Source organism: Dermacentor albipictus, unplaced genomic scaffold (assembly GCF_038994185.2).
Source record: "Dermacentor albipictus isolate Rhodes 1998 colony unplaced genomic scaffold, USDA_Dalb.pri_finalv2 scaffold_17, whole genome shotgun sequence".
NCBI lineage: Eukaryota > Metazoa > Arthropoda > Arachnida > Ixodida > Ixodidae > Dermacentor > Dermacentor albipictus.
In genome coordinates this window covers 3,443,213-3,463,322 of record NW_027225571.1, presented here as the reverse complement: position 1 = coordinate 3,463,322, position 20,110 = coordinate 3,443,213, and the positions used below count along the sequence as shown (strand labels likewise).

Here is a 20,110-nt window from a genome sequence, read left to right as displayed (position 1 = left end):
AGAACAAAATTGAGCCAAAGTAGAACTATGAGCGGCTGGGCCACGTTCTGCAATATTTGTCTTCATAGTTTACATTGGGGTTGCTCAACATGTTCCTTTAGAACTGTGGCGAGCAGGTGCTCAAGCAAGTCGCGATTCGCTAGCCGCCAAAATCCGATAAACAAGGGAACAGTATGAACATGCAAGACAAGAAACAGTACAGGTAAATGCGACATCGAGTGCCATATAAAAATTGCAACAGCTCACTTACTTAGGCAATATCTGCAACAGCAATCCTACGAAGGATGAAACTTTTTTTTTTTCGCGATCGATGCACAACACTAAGCGGCAACTGCAGCAACAGGCATTTGGAACGAGTTTAAACGTTTTTTACCATAAGAGCAAAAAGTTCTGCCAAACTGAGAGCCCACATATGCTCCATTCACATCAGTAAATTCAACAAACAAGAGCAACAGCACTGAAAAACGTAACAGGAGCTGCACAAGACCACACTACCAACCATAAACGCGCTCCAAGGCATAAAGAAACGAGCTGCTCCAGCGTTGCGCCCAAGTGTGGCTCGAGATCGCAAGCTCGAACACCATCCGGTTCTTCCAGCGCAACTAACTAGAACAACATTCTATCACACAACACAGTAAGAAACCGTAAAATTCTGTTTTAGCTAAGCTGAAAAGCTGAAGCAGCTCCAGCAGCGCGCGCAAAACTATAAACCGGAACACGCCATACTTGTTTAAACAACGTCATCATAACTGTGACGTCACTTCCGTGCGTGGCAGCAGCGTTTTAGTATGGCATTTCGCTCCTACCACGTGCGTGTCAGCAGTTTACGCCGTAGAGTTAAGTCAGTCACGGGATGAAAAGAATAGACAAAAAAGTGAGATAGCAAAAAAAAAAGAAATTGTGCCAGTTTTATTAAAATAATTTGCTTTATTAATAGGGTGTAGATCTGTGATAATATTTGCTTACAAAAGTGTGAAGGGACCTAAAGCCCCTCCATACACGCGCGTGGATGGGGGGGACCAAACACAGGCAGCGGCGAACGTACGGCAGTACGGCCCTACTGAATCAGTTTCCTTCGCTCTCCTCTCACTTTCGCCCTTTCGCGGTAAGCTACTGTAGCTGGTGCTGCGTGGTGCAGCGTTGGTTTGTGACGGCGCGTTCCTCAGCAAGTGGGTCTTGCGTCTGCGAGGCGTCGCGACAGTAGCCCGCGTGCATTTCGTCAGAAACGCATTTTATATAACCCTTCATCGTGCGATCGTGTCTGTGTGGCAGCTTCGCTGCGTAGCGCCGGCTTTTTTTGTCAGCTTTGTTCGAGCCTACGTGCGTGTGTAGGCTCTTGTCTAGCGTGCCGAACGGAACAGCAGATCGTGAAACCATGCCTCAAGACGTCGAAATGACCGAACACGACAACGCCGGTCAGGCCTGCGAACCCGGTCAGAAAAGCGCTGTCCAACTCAAGAAGGAGGCCAAGAAAAGAGAGAAGCTGGAAAAATTCAAGCAGAAGCAGGAGAAGCTGCAAACTGCTCAGCCCAAAGCCGACGTAAGTGGGACAGTATCTTCCCTTCCCATATTGATATTCCTAGAGCGATCGTCACGGACAGGACCTTGAGTCAACGCGGCCGTTCGGAACCACGAGCCGGTTTCATTCATTCCTTCACAGTGCAAGTGCCGCGTGTAGCGTGCGGCGTCCTTAATAAAAGCCGCTCTCTTTCTCTGGTCGCGATCTGCCGGTATCTATAGCAAAAGAGTTAAAAGCGGCGCTTATTCTAAACTACCGAGAACACAGCTCACAGTACGTACGCCCGTCTGTATTGAGTGTCAGTGCACATTGGGCGCCCGAACTTTTGAGACATCCATTCTGCCTCTTTATACATTTTTGTTATTTGCACCAAACGCAGCGTTCACCGCGGAAATAAACGTCTCTGTCTGTTCGAGCTAGTAGTTTTACCGGCCATTCTGAATGGGTTATCGAGATCATTAAACATACTGGGCACGGCTTTAATGATGCACCAGAAGCACTATCGCCCGCGTTATTGTTCGGGAACGTCGCGCTCTCAAGCACGAATCAGCACCGAAATTCGTACGGACACGCAGCCGTAGGCGCTTTACTACGACAACGCAAGTCCGTGCTAGCGCTTTCCAAAAGTGGCACCTGCCCATCGTGGGGGATCAGCCAAGAATTCGGCAGTTTGTTCAAAATTAGTTGAAGTTGAGAAAATGAACACTGTTTGGCTGGGGAAAGACTTATCATTGCACAGTATTCGTAGCGGAACGGTCTTATTACTGTATGGAATAAATCGCAAATTAAAAGAATAATTATAAATTAACTTATAAAGGTAGACAATGGGAGGCAAGAATAAAGTATTTTAGCACATTGCAAACATTCCAGTGGCTGTACCCCAACATAGAAGATTCGTAGGGAAGCAGAACAAGGAGATTCATGCAGAGGCCAAGCTTGCTTATAAGGACCTCGAGAAACCTTATGAAGGAGTATCACCAATAAGCAAGCAGAAAGTGGTCATTTGCTTCTGATACACCACAATATATACACAAAGGAGATTCTGCCAAACCATACCTGTGCAGATAGAAATTGAGTGCTGGGTTTCGGCAGCATAGCCTCAATTATGCAACCTTTAATTTGCTTGTTGGGCAGAATTTGTGACTCCAGGGGAATAGTAGGTGGTGGTAGTCAGAAGGCGAGGTCAGGCTAATTTTATAAAACTCGTCCAGCACCTTTAATCTCCAAAACCTAGCAGCAGTGATATAGGCGGTCGGGGCAAAAACAAACTACAGGGCCATCCAGGGAAGCCTTTGCCTTTGAGATGGAATGGAGGTGCACTCATTCAAAGGCAAACCTTTATGCCAGGTACCAAAATTAAACAGGAAAAACTCAAATGAGACGGAGCCAATAGATGTAATGCTTGCAAAACTTTGAAGTCTCTACACACTGTAAGAGATAAACAGAGAGTTGCTGATAATAGCTAGTGATCAAATAAAAGGGTTCAAGTTGCGCAGTGCTAATACTACAGCCAAGAATTCTGCTAGATAGATAGGAGTAACATCAAAAAGTCTAGTTGAACAAGACCACTCTAGAGAAGGAGAAGAAAATTTTTTACACCTGCTTTTTCATTATATCTGTGATGCAACTGTCACTATTTTAGCATTGGTCTGAAGATGCATTTAGTGATCATCCAGATAAATCATTGAGAATTCATGAAGAAAGAAACTTAGCATTAGGGGGGTAGGTATTCTTAAAATAATGTTGAGGACGATGGGGGTATCATGTGCTGGTGTTACTTTAAAGCTTTACACTGACAAAGATGCTTGAGAACAAGTTAAGGACTGCGTAAAGAGCGATGGAACGAAGAATGCTAGGCATAACTTGAAGAGACAGAAAGAGAGTGGTTTGGATGAGAGAACAAACGGGTATAGACGACATTCTAATTGACATGAAGAGAAAAAAATGGCGCTGGGCAGGTCATGTAATGCTCAGAGTGGATAACCGTTGGACCATCAGGGTGACAGAATGGGTACCAAGAGAAGGGAAGCGCAATAGAGGATGGCAGAAGACGAGGTAGTGCAACGAAATTAGGAATTTTGCGGGTGCTAGTTGGAATTGGTTGGCACAGGACAGCGGTAATTGGAGATCACAGGGAGAGGCCTTCGTCCTGCAGTGAACATAAAATAGGCTGATAATGATGATGCTGTTGATGATGATGATGACTCAAAGGCTCGAGTAGCGCTTGCAAAAAAACCACCTGTGGCTTACGAAAACAGGGCCAGTCGACATTAAGAGACGAAGTCGGCTGCCTTATAAACACTGTCCGGTGTCTTCTTGAATGAGATTCCTGCAGTCGCAAAATGGTTTGGAAAAAGAAATCTTGCCATTAACAAAGGCACTCATACTTACAGGTAAAATACAGCGTTTGATATGGACTTGTTGATAATTTGCATGTTTTTACTTCGTTTTTATCCAGAAAAAGCCCAAGGAGAAAAAGGAAAAAGAAGTCATCACTTATGACAAGCCAACTGCACCAGGAGAAAAGAAAGGCAAGCAGATTTGCCATATTTTTTTGGCATTGGTGCACAACGTAGCCACATAATTATATATTTTGTTTCATTAGTTCACCAGCCCTTCTGTACAATCAAAAAAGAACCTACATCCTATCCTTTTTTATTTATTCCAATCTTGTAACTACAAGCACTGAAAAGCATGCACTTGAGCAGGTACTTCATAATACCTGAGTTTGAATGATATATAGTGTATCTATCACATTCCACTTTGAACGTGTTAAACAATTCTAGTCTCTCACTGATGATTGTAACACGCTTTTCTAAAAGGTTGGTGCCGTTGTCTGCTGTTTCAAATCTTTAGCTATGGGAAATGCAGAGTAAAGCATCATTGCTACATTGTTATTGCAATTATATCTGAAAGTTGATGGTGAGAAAAAAAGCTGCATTTTGTCATGCGCATGTTACAGGGCACAGGCAGGCACAGAATGTGAATCAACTTTAAACAGTTCATTTGGTGAACTTGTACTCAGCAAGACAAGAACTCAAATTGGAACAGTTGTGATGAGCAATGTTGTCTGTTATCGAATCTAAACTCGTGGGTCAAGTCTATTCACTAATTTTGTATGTATTACTTTACAGTCCAAAGTAAACAGTGGTGCTTGTGTACATTTAAGAATGCACAACACTATTTGTGTCACGCATGCAGTATTATTATGCAAGACTATTTCGTTATAGAATTGCCAATAATGGGGAAGAAATTCAGGATATAGCAGGTGCATCTTGCAGCAAATGATAACTTTGTAACAGTGATGATCTGGTCAGAAATGGTTACTGGCAGAAAATAAAACAACACATGCGTGACAGTGCAGCTAACCAGTAAAAGTAAACATCTTTGACATGAATCGATCTGCAAAAATGTTCACGTATCATGATTTTGGTGCACGTTAGAACCCCTGGTGGCATAATTAATATGGAGCCCTCAGCTTTACAATGTTAAACCCCTTGAATAAACAAATCGATTAACTCTATCTGACATGGTAAAACCTAAAGAAGTGAACACTTCTCCAGTCAAACATGTATGGTCATCCCTGAAGAAGAGGTCAAATCACTCTCGAAATGTCAGGCCACTTGTTATACAAATGCGGCTGGAGATTTCACCTCCTCATGCCTCATTTGTTCATTACAATCAAGTGCACTGTTGTTGCTCAAGTAGCCATATTATTGTGAACACACCAAACCAAATGGCTGCATAGCCTGAAGGATATGCAGCCACCTTCTTGAGGTGTAGTCAAGGGGTAGTCTATGTTCTGATGTTGATGATAACTTCCCTGTGCAGACACATCAGGTCCAATGCCAGATGCATACAGCCCACGATATGTGGAGGCTGCCTGGTATCCTTGGTGGGAAAAGAGCCAGTTTTTCAAGCCTGAATATGGGGTAGGTTTTCACTTGGTTTGGCTAAACAGCAATTGATGTCGCTACTGTTATGGTGATCTAATGCTTTGTAGAAGCTCTTGCTACTGTGTGCTCACAACTTGGCATCCTTGTGCTGAGTGCGATTGACTGCAAAAATGTACAGTGACCCATGTTTCTCCTTTAAAAATATCTTTTTTTTATTTGTTGTTTACTGCATGTTCTCTTTTTTTTTTCTCAGATTTTGCAGCAAAGATAATATTTTATGGTCTCGTGTAACACTTGACACTTTGACTTGTCTGGTGGTTTGTCATGTAAAAAAAAAAAGATATGTGAATTTCCCTTCGAGCCCCTGTTGATTTCCACATGCACTCCCAGCGAATAATGGAAACTAATCTTGAAGGCCATGCTTTGTCATATTGTGAATGCAAGAAGTGCCCAGGTAATGGGACCATAGCCACTGCATTTTGGACATCACACACTGCGAGATTACGAGAAAGCGTTTGATTCTGTCGAAACCTCAGCAGTCATGGAGGCATTACGGAATCAGGGTGTAGACGAGCCGTATGTGAAAATGCTGAAAGATATCTATAGCGGCTCCGCAGCCACCGTAGTCCTCCATAAAGCAAGCAACAAAGTCCCAATAAAGAAAGGCGTCAGGCAGGGACATACATCTCTCCAATGCTATTCACAGCGTGTTTACGGGAGGTATTCAGAGACCTGGATTGGGAAGAATTGGGGATAAAAGTTAATGGAGAATACCTTAGTAACTTGCGATTTGCTGATGATATTGCCTTACTTAGTAGCTCAGGGGCCCAATTGCAATGCATGCTCACTGACCTGAAGAGGCAAAGCAGAAGAGTGGGTCTAAAAATTAATCTGCAGAAAACTAAAGTAATGTTTAACAGTCTCGGAAGAGAACAGCAATTTACAATAGGTAGCGAGGCACTGGAAGTCGTAAGGGAATACATCTACTTAGGGCAGGTAGTGACGGCGGATCCGGATCATGAGACGGAAATAATCCGAAGAATAAGAATGGGCTGGGGTGCGTTTGGCAGCATTCTCAGATCATGAACTGCAGGTTGCCATTATCCCTCAAGAGAAAAGTATACAATAGCTGTGTCTTACCAGTACTCACCTACGGGGCAGAAACCTGGAGGCTTACGAAAAGGGTACTACTCAAATTGAGGACGACGCAACGAGCTATGGAAAGAAGAATGATAGGTGTAATGTTAAGGGATAAGAAATGAGCAGATTGGGTGAGGGAACAAATGCGAGTTAATGACATCTTAGTTGAAATCAAGAAAAAGAAATGGGCATGAGCAGGGCACGTAATGAGGAGGGAAGATATCCGATGGTCATTAAGGGTTACGGACTGGATCCCAAGGGAAGGGAAGCGTAGCAGGGGGTGGCAGAAAGTTAGGTGGGCGGATGAAATTAAGAAGTTTGCAGGGACGGCATGGCCACAATTCGTACATGACTGGGGTTGTTGGAGAAGTATGGGAGAGGCCTTTGCCCTTTAGTGGGCGTAACCAGGCTGCTGCTGCTGCTGCTGATGATGATGATGACACTGCGAGAGGTGCAGATGAAGGCAAATTCACATTTTTTTCTTTACAAACCAGCAAAGTAATAGTGCAAAGTATTATATTGAATGATCCAGACCATGAAAGGCAGCCCTGCTGGAAAACTTGAGCAATAACCAAGTAGGGGTAAGCCTTTCTTCAGAAAATTTTAAAGGAAAAATGCAGGTCACTGTAGGTAGTATGAGAGTTACGAGAGAAGTTTTCTTACAGCTAATATGTGCACTCTATAATTGACAACATCAGTGTGTACTTGTGTGTATGGCTATAACACAGCACCTCTCCGTTGCAAGTTGCACTTCTGGATAAAAGGAAAGGTTTTCTTTTTCTCTCTTCCAACTTTGACAACATTTTTCTATTTGCACAATGTTATGCCAAGTGCAGTAAATTTTGAAGGATGTGTCTGGCAGTATATATGTTTTTATTCTAGACACACTTGCCATCTTGATTGATAGAACAGCAGAGGTGAATGCTGAGACACATTGAGCCTATGTAGAGTGATAGTTAACGTGAAATAGCAGTTTATAAATACATTGCTTCTAGGTTGCAGTAGGTTTGGTTGCATCAGTCAGTGGTTTTTGTTTTCTACACTGGCATTCGGTATTATAGTAGCCTGTATAAAAGCTTAAGCTTTTAAATGTTGTTACCCAGATTAAGCGTTACACCACCCATTGCCTCATGTTAGGCAAAAAAAAATTTGGGAGAATGAAGTAACAGGGTCTTCTTTACAGAGTATAAAATAATAAAAAAAAATTATTAACCCGCTGGAACCTATGGGCCCTTTGCCAGTACCGCTAACAAGATAGTTTACCTGCGCAGCAAGAATGCTACGACTAGTGGCACAGGCTGGGTTTGGCAGAGGAAGTACTAGTGCAGCATGACATATTGTATTGGCATAGTCATTCCCTCAAGACATCTGTACATTTTCCAGTTGAGATGCATGATTTTGCTATCACTTTTCAGAAGCGTAAGTGCAGTGTTGCCAGTGAAAAGCCAATGTGTGGCAGAGGCGTGAAATGACCTCACACGCATCTGCCTCATGCTAGAAGCAGCCTGTGCTGCACTAAATTTGAACCTGAGGTTCTACTCCACAACAATCATAGAAAGAATGTCTGCTGTTCATGGAAACCAATTTGTACGCTTCGCAATGGGCCACTGGTTAACTCATTGCACTGGTCTATGAAATCAGTCTTACTGTGCAATATCATTGCCTGCTCTCTCGTTCTCACTCTTCATGTTTAAGACACATTCTGCCTTATAGTAAATTTCTCTGGTCAATTTGGAGCAATTTTTTTCTCTTTTGTCGACAACAGTGCCATTTCTTGGATTGGTGTGGTACAAAATTGCAGGTTTAAGGTTGTGTATTAGAAGAGGTTTAGTTTAAATTGTAAGTAAAACATTGGATTTTACACCTAATGAATTGTACAGGAATGCCTTCTCGCCCATGGAACTAGGAAAAACTGTACCAATTTAACCATTAAAATTCACTATTACTTTCAAAGGTCTGGTAAAGAGAGGAGCTATGTGAGCTGTCTGTAGCTCAAGCAGAAAAACAATGCAGCCAAGAATGGCTGAGGAAAGGGCAGACAAAGCATGCCTATGTATGTTATTCAAGTCACTGTGTGCATTGACAGGTGCCACTACAAGATAGTGTCCCAAACCCATTTGTGACTATGGTCCCAGACTTGCACCTTGTAGTGATACCCTCTGCCTTCTTTCATTTTTCACAAAGTATCATCGGTTTGATATCTGCGCCCAATATTTTGTGTTGCGCAGGAAGTGCCATAATTCTGGGCTGCAATATTGTAGCAGTGCCTTCTACACAATTCTACGCCACTCTTATCCACCATTCATGGCTGGCTGATCCCATTGGTTATGTGGACAGATAGTCGCTTTGACCACTGCTAAAGCATAAAAACAAGTAGCATTGGAAGAGGCATTGCTCCAAGATTATGTCCCCATTCATGTGAGAACTGGCTAGTTCTGTATTGGACCATATCTTGCTCTAGTATGTGAATTTTGAACATCTGATAAACAAAATGTCTAATTCCTAGAAGTTTGAATTATGGCTTGGCAGCTGTGTATGTATTTCTTTATCTTTTATATTGACTGAGAGTAATAAAGTGGATCTGGGACATTCTTTTAACTGCCCACTATTGCAGTTCAGATAGTTCCTTGCACGGTTTTGAGTTGAATGCTTAATAAAAGAATGGCAAATAATGTATGTGTCAAAAGAAAAGTTAGTGAGCTTATGAAGTTCAACATAGAAGCAGGTGAAAAAAAAAAGTATTAATGAGCATGAAGTCGACTGTTATAAAAAGAAGTAAACAGGACAGATGCTCTTGTTGGCTTGTTTCTAGCATAGCCATCGTCTCTATTTCACACTCATTAGTCTCTACCAGTAGACTCTGAAGCAACTAGCTCAGCAACAATTAATTGTAACTTGGCAAATAAAAAGACAGGCATTCCATTTTGGTTTGATTTTTGGGTCTCACTTGCAAATCTCATCACTGGCCCAATAATGAGATGTGCATACTATTCAGAGTGGCACTGTCTTTATACATAGAAGGAGCTTCCATTTCAAGGTAGCTCTAATACCGTGGCTGTCACCTACACTTTTTGAAGGTGTCATTTTTAGTGTGCCGGCATGGCATGCCAACACCATAGGCAGGGCAGATGTGCATTTTGCAGAAGTTCCTGGTTAACTAACCCAAATGTGGAAGAAGGGGTGAACAGTGATGATATAAGAAAAACAACAAACTAACAAAAAATGAAATGGTGGCAGCTGCATGAGAAACTGAGGTTGGTCTGGTAAAAAATAAATCAAGAGGACGGGTATCTGTCGAAACCTGAGTCTGCCTCGAGTTGAAGTGGCAGGCAGTGCCGTTAGTATCCCTTTATACATTTTTTCAATAATGTAGTGTTTGCTTTTTGTGCTTGCTTTCCTGATGAAAAAGTTGCAAAACTTGTACATGTTTATTATAACTGGTTGACCGGCCATCCAGCTAGGGCTATGGGGCAAGGTGAGTGAGCGCCTCGCATAATAATCTGCCTTTTTCACGGTGCGATGGTGCATGCGCCCTGCCCTAGCAGATTAATCACAAAATGTTTTGGAAGGGATGCGCGTGTAGCCCGATCTCTGGGGAAAGTCCCTTGAAAAAAAAAAAAAAAGACGCACGGACGCTAACTGTTGCAAATACTCGTGCTGTGTACTGCATTGTTGGCGCTATGTCTGTGCGGTGCTGCAAACGTGCATAGTGAGACTGCAACTCCAATTCTAAAAGAGAAAGTGGCCAGGGCTTCGTCCAGACTGCACTGTGAATCACATAGTTGCTGCTTTTCATTGATGGCTAGAAAATCTATCGACAAACCCCTCTGTTACACATGAGTGATACTTCAGAAGCATCATATTGCTGACAAAGTCTTCTTGCAGTGTGGACCCTCTCTTGCTAGCGGTGGCAGCGCGTGTCTGACTTCACATACTCATTTAAGGTCAAGCAGTACTGTGTTGATACAAGATCGACAAGACACTGACGCGAACGATTGGCCAACTATTCAGCACAGTGTGTCGCGGAGAACATTTTATCATACCAGGCCAACAACAACGTAACCAACGAGCGTGAGTTATTGTAGTGCGATGGGCTTTGTTGTCATTGGCATCAACAAAATCAGCGGGCCGGCCATCATTCAACCAAACCCCACGCGATCAGCCGCTGAACCAACGCGATAGTCACAGTGCCTTCACTTGTACTTATAATTAATCGCGCTCAAAATAAGTCGAAACGTGTTTTCAAAGTTGAAATTCATTAGCTTCAGCCCTTGCAAGCTGTGCACATGAAGTTTGAGCCAGTGTTGATACTGTTTAGATTAAATTTTAGCCTGGCACCGTTGAGTTTGTACACCTGCTACTGGTGGACCGGAACTTAAAAATCAGCAGTTAGGACTGAGGAAACTTTTTTTTTAAATTCTATTCTGGCCTTAGCAATTTGATGTCAATTACCCTTCGCATGGCGTGTATGCAATGAGCAGTAAGTGGCAACAGAGTGCTGTGCCAACATTTGTACGTCCCCATTCCTGAAGGTCGCATTAGCTACCTAGAGGGGTGGGTCTGTACGCGTTGTTCTGCTGACACATTTCTTAATGTCAGAGATGTATTGTTTAACTCTGCATCAAACGGAAAACAAGAGACGGTGCAGTCGGTACAGTAGCATAAACAACCGCCTTGCACAGCTACCAACGGTGTCAGTGATGGTTTCTGCATTTTCACTAAAGAACTATACACAGCCTATAAATTAGTGCTTATGCCGAGCCCAGTTTTCTCTAATAATACTTTATGGCAGTATGATGAAGTTAAAGAAAAGTGGGAATCAGTAATAACAGCCCATAATGTATGTGTCTGGATCATTGTTTCTGTTAAGTGGCTTGGCTGCTCATATTGACTTGTCTCAGGGTGGAACAACGTGTCTCATATGCGCAGATATGTATGTTTCGCTACGTTTTGACATTATTTCATATCAGCGGTGTGCCATTTACACAATATTTGAAGCTAACAACTATCTATGGCTCTAGATGTCGATGTAAATTAATGCACTTCATTGGTAAGGCCTACATGGAAGGCTGCACATTAAGACTGCTTGAATATGTGAAATGTCAAAAGAATGTGTAAAAGGAATACAAAAAGTGAGGTGCAAGAGCAGAATTCAGTGATGACAAACTCTAAGGCAGCTGCATCGGCAGACAGAACTCGGCGTGTCTTTTTCGGCTGCTCTGTTGTCACAACAGCGCACCCAGACCTTCTCACCCGGTAGTCGGTGAGTGCTACGGGGCTTCCAGGTACGACATGCTGCCCCAGAGAAGCCATTCATAATCGTTATCTATGAAATGCACAATTGACTTGCACTCAACATGCGTGCAGGTACACAAATCAACCAGCGAAAGCGCCGGCACCCTTCCAGAATGTTTTCAGTGGCGTGTAGCAGAGGGCAGCACAGGAAAACGAAAAAGACGGATTGCATGCAGCTTTCACTGTTAAAGACCTTGTGTTACTCTAAGACCTTGTGGAATAACTAAACAGTGATAGTGGATACAAGGCATTACAGAAAAGAGCACAGGAAACACGCAAACATAAAACATGCTCATGGCAGTAGCATGAAGCCGTTGTGTCCCATAATTGTGGGAAGAGGCCGAGCATAAGGATTTATTGATTTATTTATTTATTTATTGATGTGGTTGTGTCCTAAAGTAACCGAGTGCTATGAAAGATGCCACAGTGAAACAGTGTGGATTTGCATTCTACTTACATTGGAATGCAGCTGCCGCGGCTGGTAATTGCATGCGTCACCTCATGCTGACCGGCAGATTACCACACCCACTGAGTCACTGCAGTGTGCCACGTCAGAAGTCGCAAAGTATCTTATCCTTCTGAGACTTACAAATGGAAAATTTTTGCACTATATTGGAGAACAGATTCTTGGGTGCTACTAGTATGCAAGCAGCTTTCAGCCTGCAGAAAACTGTTAGTCAGCAAATACTACTAGGACTTATATTACAGTGTAGCAGTTATGGTCGAAGCTTCATTGTTTCTTGCCTCACCAGAAGCTCTCGAATTATTGGCATTCCTCTCAAGCGTGTTCTGCGACACCTGTCGAAAATCAAGCACATCAACATGTATCTACACAGGCATTTATTCCATGCATAGAAAACCTCTTATGAGGGCAAATCAGAAAGTCTTTGCCCCTATTTTTTTTTTAAGCCAAATTATGGCTGTAAAGGCGAAGTCAACATATCTATTCTCAGCGGTGGACCTTTCTGGGACTGGCCCGGCCTTATTTGCCGATAGCTCTGCGGCACGGCACTGCTGTCAATTGAAGATGGCAGTGGTGCTTCACACATCCACGGTGTACGAGCAACGAGGTGTGATTCATTTTCCATAAAGCAAGGGGCGAACGCCCATTCAAATCCACAGGGAAATGCAGCCCACATAAGGAGAAAGGTGTCTCGTTTTGAGAAGTGAGGTGGTGGTGGTGTGAGTTCGCAAATGGCTGTGAAGACTTGCATGACAATGAGCATCCTGGAAGACCGTATTCCTTGCTGACTGATGACAGCATTTCTCAAATTTAGTGCTGCGATAGGACAAATGTCTGAACCGGCGTGGGACTATGTGGAAAAATAGTGTGAGGTATTTAGAGCAGTACCAGGCACGTACCCATGGAGGGGCCTGGGGGGGCACCCCCCCCCCCGAAATTAAGTGGCATACCTCCCCCCCCCCTCCCTATTCGCCCACGCCACCACTCCTCGCAGACATTCCTAAAGCGCCGACAAATCAATCTACCAGGGGTTAACATTCAGCTGCCTTTTACAGCGAAAGCAGTGTCTGACTAACTTCCGTAGTTTTTTTCGGCATCCGTTAACAGAAAAACTCATTATGTGGGCCGATCCTGGTAATCGTGCAAAAGGGGTCCATTATCAATGACACATACGCCTGTGGACTCGGGAACCTATAACGCGCACTTCAGAATCTTCGGGATGGGCCCACGTATGGGTAGTGCTTAACGCCTGCTTCACCTCCACCGCGGGTGGGCCCGTCATTGCACTAACTTTGGGATGGACCCACGTATGGGGAGCGCTTAACGCCTGCTTCACCTCCACCACGGGCGGGCCCGTCATTGCACTACCTTCGGGATGGACCCAGGTTTGGGGAGCGCTTAACGCCTGCTTCACCTCCGCCGAGGGTCTGCCCGGTGTTGCACTATTTTGAGGCTGACCCGCATCTGAGGTGAAACACTTTGCTTTTCGTTTGAGAGCTTTGACTATCGTCAGCTTTCGCTGCCATTCCATCTTCACAGAGTGGACTGATTGTCAATTTTTTTCACTCCTTTTGTATGGCGGTAGTTATCGACATCTCCTGGGGTTTGGAGGCCAGTTTTCTCATCGATTCGGTGCCCACGCGATTAACTCAAGATGAATTCAGTTGTCCCCAGCAGGCAGGGCTTAAACCTTTCTTTTTTTTAATGTAATTTTCTTTGCCCACCACCATTTTCTGTCCCCATCTATTCAAGACATGTTGGAATAGATGTATGTGTTATTGTAATTTATGCATCATTTTTCAATAAATTCCGCAGCCATCTGTTCCGTTGGCCGTGGTTTTCCTTGTGGTAGACTCCCCCCCCTTTTTTTTACAATACAAAATTAATTAACTACGCTCCTTTTATTTATCTTTCTAATTTGGCAGCCTGCAATACTTAGGTGCAGCAGGCAGGGCTTAGTCTTTGTTTTAATTATTTTTACTTTCATTAATTTTTATTCCCCAACACAATTTCTATGTCCCCATCTTGCAGCAGGCAGGGCGTAGTTTATTGTTTTAGTTATAATATTTTATTTTATTTATAATGCCCAACACAATTTTTATGTCACCATCCATTCAACGATCACACGCATCGCTGTTGCTTTGTTAGTCCAACCTTCTTTGTTTAGACTGATCCAGGGGCCAGGAAAGAAACTTGGTTCATAGTGAGCTGGTGTGTATGTTCATGGAAGGAGTTGCGGCCGGAGAAAACGCCAGTTGCGTTTAACTTTTCCTTTTGCTTGATTATTTCTTTGAGTAATGGCTTTCCGCGACACTGGCAGATCCTCGGAACCAGATATCCGCGATAGGGGTTAGATAAGGTAGAATATAGTATATTGCGAAACAGTGTCCATCATCAGACCCTGCAATAACTGTTCAACTTATAAGCAATATGACTGTCACCCCTTACCTCGTCTTGTTTTCCCTAATTGACAGTACTTTTCGTGCAAAATTGGCAACTGGAAACAAGAGTAGCAGGGAGATGAGAAATTAAGCGATCTACTAAGGGAGAAAGCCAAAGCAACAGCCAAAGAGGGAGGAAAAGCGAAAATTGTTTGTGAAAATATTTATGGATCAACATCTTTTTATTTAAAAAGGAAGTAGAGAAAACGCTGCCGAAAGTGGAGAATAATTCCGTGTGTTTTGAATGACTCTTTTACAGTTATCAATCCATCCCCTGAAGTAGCCACTTCCCTGCTGTGCTGATGGGGACGTTTTTCTAACCTTCTGTGGTGGGCGCAGTACGTCTAGAACCAGAGCGTCCTGTGTTCTACGCGGTTGTACGGGATTGGTGACCAGGCATCATTACGCAACTTCCCAAATAACAACACGAGTCGGTTTTGGCATTTGGTAGAGCAGTAAAAGAAGGATCCAAAAGAACTGTGGTTGTTCCGCAAATATACATTTCACTATAATTCTTCCAGAGATCAGTCACAGAATGCTACTAGAAATTTTTATTTTGCACTTTTTCTGGTTAACTTGTTCTTGGCAAGGTTCTTCCTGCGCATCTTTCATGCACGAGTCCATTTGATGTGGTTCTTTGTTTTCCAAGAAGAGGTGTATCTCACAGGCATACCTGTGAGATACACGTTATTTCTATTCTCTTTTGCGGGTTTACACGTCTTTATGGCAAATGGTGGGCATTATTCGCATTTGTACTAGTAAAAGTACCCTCCCCCTTATTTGCATAGAAAAGTTACCTTAGGTTGGCCCCTCCCCGAAAAAATCCTGCATATGTGCCTGAATAGTATACATATTTGTAATTACCTATATGTACCTTATTTTGGCTAATAAAGAATAGGGGCAAAGGCGTTCTGGTTTGCCCTTGTAGATCATTTTTATCGCTAAAACACAGCAAATATATAACAGAAATGCATATTTTAGCATAGAATGTCTTTGTTAGGTCAGAAAGGCCTCCTAGAAGCCTAATGTTCAACATATTGGACGGTGATGTGCATAAAGCCGAGGTTGTTTAGAAAGCGAAAAAAAGACCTGCATTCACAATGTTTTAGCATACAAATTACCATAGGATAAGCATTTAGCAAAACCTGTCAATTGGATTTCAGGACTCTGGAGGTTGTGGAAATGCAGATGTGAGGAGATCCTGAAATGCATTATTTTTGTACCCTTTAATACTATTGGTAAGATTGAAATTGGATTTTTTAAGAACTTTGCTATCTTCACGCTCAACCATTGCGATTACACAGCTTTTGGGCATACACCATTGGACAAAATGAGAGTGGAAATTTGTGTGATAGTTGGGCACATCAAATCAATTGTGTACTCTTTACAAACAATATTTGAACACCACTGGAGCCTTTAGACACAAGAACATTGCTAGAAAGTCTGTACAAAAACAATGCCTTATTTTTCACACATACAACAAAATGTAGAAGAACTGCATGAAAATAAATGGGAGTTTTAGAAAATGCCGAGAAAACTATTTATGTCTCACGTTTAATGACACCAAATAATAATGTGAGGGGGACTTGAGATGCTTCTCGTTATAGGGATCATTTGGCAGTTTCATGAACATTCCAACATTCAAAATGTTGACAGCTCTGTAACAGCATAATGAACGTAGATGGCAAGAAATACACATGACAGACAGGTGCTGATGTACATGTTCCTTCCCGTCTTCGTACTTTGCGCTGCTAGAAAGCCGTCGGCTAGATGAACCAACTTGCCCACATCAAGGTATCGTTTACTTAAAATGGATTGTGTTTCGCATATAAAACAGTCAACAGCTTTTTTTTTCTTATCAGCCACACCTATAAATCTTCATGACCTTTTGTAAAAGCTTTCTTTCTTAGATGTGGAACTTGACACCACTTGGGTCCGGTATTCAAGCACAAAGCCATAAGTTGCTTGTTACCTGATGCACTCTTATTGGTTACTTCCAGAAAAGAAACAACTATACATGCGCTAAGAGCTCGAAGAATGCTAGCAGAGTACCTTTTGCGAGGTGTGAAACTGGAAGAATTTATGGACAATTGGTGCCATGATTACCATGCCACAATTAATGTGCCATGATGAACGAGAAGTGTACAGATTCTTATGTGCATCAGCAAATTGTCCCTTTCCTGGTTTTGAGATTGCAACTTTTTACTTTCTTTTTTGTTACCCTTCACCCTTCTATAAATATGTCTGATCCAGAAGAAATTCATTGTTTGATCTCCTTGTGTGTCCAATGTGTTCCTCATGCGTGGTGTTTAATATCTAGAAAAACAAACGGGGACCAAATAGCCGCGTACATCCCCTGTGAACTGCACATCATTTGACGTTTTCACACTATGGACAATCCCTTGAGATTTGGCTTTTCTGCTATACACCTGCAGACTTGTGAGGAGACTAATGATTGTTAGTTTCACTAACCTATATTAAAACAGAATCCTAGGCTTGATCAAACCAGGCATGTGAGAGATTGAAGCTGAAATCACCAAAGGTGTTTTGTGTATCATTTGTGAATCACTCTTGTTTTGTTGCCACAAAAAGCATTCTCTTAATGAATCAGGACTGTTGTTTGTTGACAAGGGTAACATAGAAGTGTCATCACATAGCAGTAAGCACCAACTTTGTCCTCACGGAATAAAAGCTCCTGATTCCACACATTGGGCAAAGAAGTGAGGAGCTTATTTGTTCAGAGAAGTGTGGCCGAGAAATTTACGTGTAGCAGAAATTTGTTTGAATTTGCTTTAGTAGGAATGCTGGCTTGTACAAAATTTGTGTGATGGAGGGGATGATGCACAATGTATGATGTAGACGATGTTCTTCACCTTGTACATGCTTGTTTGTTTACATGTGTGTTTCTGTCCTTTGCATTACAGTAAACTCTCACTTGAGTGAACTTCAAGGGACCCAAGGAAATAGTTGACTAAACTTAAAGTTCACTCAACTGAATGTTCAATAGAATATGGGACAGCCTAAGGCACAGCAGACAGCGACTGAGAAGTGTGAAATGCAATTTATGGAGTTATGTAAATCAATATATACGAAGTGCACAATAGTTACATTGCTGCCTATCTCACTTTGAAAATAAAATAGAATTTTCATTTGCATTGGTGCTCTTAAAGCGCAAAAAGTAACAAAGCTGTCCGGAGAGTCTGTTTGTGTGTGCTTCCTCTGGCACAACTTGTTGCTGAGACACGGAAGTCTCACAGCTTTTCAAGGCATCCTACAGCCTCGACTAGAGTTGCAGGATTTGAATCTGCCTCTGCCATTGCATCCTCCTCGTCGCACTCTTATTCGGGACAAATGCTGGAAACAGTTTCCAGATCCGATTGTTTAGCACAGGTAACAAGCTCACTGTCACACTGCACGTAGTCTTCAAACAAGGTGTTGCTGTCAACATCCAGCTGGTGACAGACCTCTGTTCACATCCTGGGGTCGATCACCTCATTGTGCTGTTCCTCTTGCTCACTTTCATCGCACAGGCGGGAAAAGCAGGATTTATGCCAGCAGTTTCTAATTGTAGCCGGTGTTACTGTTACGCCACTAAAGGGGCTATTTGGGGGTGGTGAGCATTGGCTATGCCTGCACTGCAGAGTGCAATACTTCGTTAAACTGATTTGAAAAAATGAGCGTAGGTCCACTGATCAAGTTAGTTTAACAGAAATATTCGCTTTTCAGAAATTCGTATAACTGAAAAATGTTTGCTTAGAATACATAGAAAAGCCACCTAGGATTTTCTAAAAGTTCATTATTCTGATATATTCATTAAACTGACGTTCATACAACTGGGAGTTTACTGTATTTTGCATAACTTTTGTGCAACAGCAGTGGGAGTTTCGGTACTGCTTTAGGTTTCTCGCTCTTGGTGCAATGCACTGCTTCAAGACTTGGCACCTCACTGAATTTGGTTACTCTGCTGCATGTGCATAGGGTAGAGACATCTTGGCTGAGAATCCAAAAGGGCGCTTTGTGATGGTGATCCCGCCTCCCAATGTCACTGGCACCCTACACCTGGGACATGCTCTCACCTCTGCCGTCGAAGATGCCATAACCCGCTGGTGAGTGCTTGCTGTTGTTGCCTTTCTAGCATTTCAACCTGCGGAGGAAAGGCTCAAGCTGTCCGGAGAGCTCCCCGGTGATTCCATGTCATCAGATGATGGCGCATGAATGAAGCACGGGGAAAGTTTCAGAGCAAGGAAAATTTATCAGAAGAAGGGGCAGACTAGAGAAGCCTCAGCCTGGAGCCAACATTTTGACAGCGGGGACTTATTTTAGCTACTAAGTGCTTGTTCTTTACTGTGGCTTGGAGCATTTGTGACCATAACTGACTGCAGCTGAGAGCTAACTTTCTACTTCCTGTTTCTCCTTGTTTGACCTCGAGCCCTGGCAACCTAGTGTAGCTTTGTTATAACCTCTTGCAGAATCGTGCATTGTTGAGTCACTGAAAGTGGCAGTGGGGAGAGATGTGGTGCAGATTTAGACAGGAAAATGATTTCTTGGTCAAAATTGCACTGGTGTGGCTATCAGAGTTGTCTGTGTGGTTTGTACTTGAATATATGGCCATGTCTTAAATTCTGTCCTCAAAGTTGCAGACATCAAAATTGCTGCTTTTTTTCTTTAAATGGTAGAAATGTCATTATTTATAAATAAATAAATTTAGTTCGAGGTACAGTATTAAATTGTGCACCACTTGTGGTGTTGTCAAGGTTTTTATTCTGCATGGTTTGCCTGGCGTACAAATGTGTGGTTGTCAGGATGCATCACTTGGCTTGGCTATTTACTGTTGACAAAACGGAGCATCAGGGCATGGAAATAATCAATTTGTCTGAGAAAACATAGTCGCCATTTGTCATTTGCACATGGAGCAAGAGTGGTGTTTAACAGCTCTGTAGAAACATTAAGCATGAAAGCCGAAGCCTACGAGTGCAGGCAGCTTTTGTGTGGAGCACCTCACCTGACTTTGGAGGGCCTGTGCGTGTTCATGGGAATCATGGCACAGTGAATTGATTGTTGATCTGGACAACATGGTTGTACACTCATCGTGCTTCATTAATTTATTGTGTTGAGACAAATTGTTAAGTAGAAACCTTTCAGCTGGTGTAAACATTTTGGCAGCTGGACACCAACATCTGGTTTTTCTAGAGTACATGTTCAGGTGTGCATTGGTCGCAATGTAGGCCCTGTGACACTAAAGACGATGAGCAAAATGGGAACAAGGTGAAAGCAGGAGCCAACGTTTTGCAAGTGGCCTTGTCTTCTTGAAGGCGAAATATGCTTTCCTTGCCACGATATATATATAAGTGGGGTT

General features: G+C 42.8%; 1 protein-coding gene across 1 annotated transcript in view; it reads left to right on the top strand.

Moving 5' to 3' along the window:
- The first annotated feature begins 1,027 nt into the window (after positions 1–1,027).
- ValRS (Valyl-tRNA synthetase) overlaps positions 1,028–20,110 on the top strand; it is a 182,660-nt gene continuing 163,577 nt past the window's right edge. Inside the window, exons 1-4 of the mRNA XM_070529138.1 lie at positions 1,028–1,540; positions 3,978–4,050; positions 5,351–5,451; positions 18,733–18,860. Of these exons, the coding sequence (XP_070385239.1) occupies positions 1,376–1,540; positions 3,978–4,050; positions 5,351–5,451; positions 18,733–18,860 (467 nt within the window). The 5' untranslated portion in view covers positions 1,028–1,375. The remainder of the gene's footprint in view (positions 1,541–3,977; positions 4,051–5,350; positions 5,452–18,732; positions 18,861–20,110) is intronic.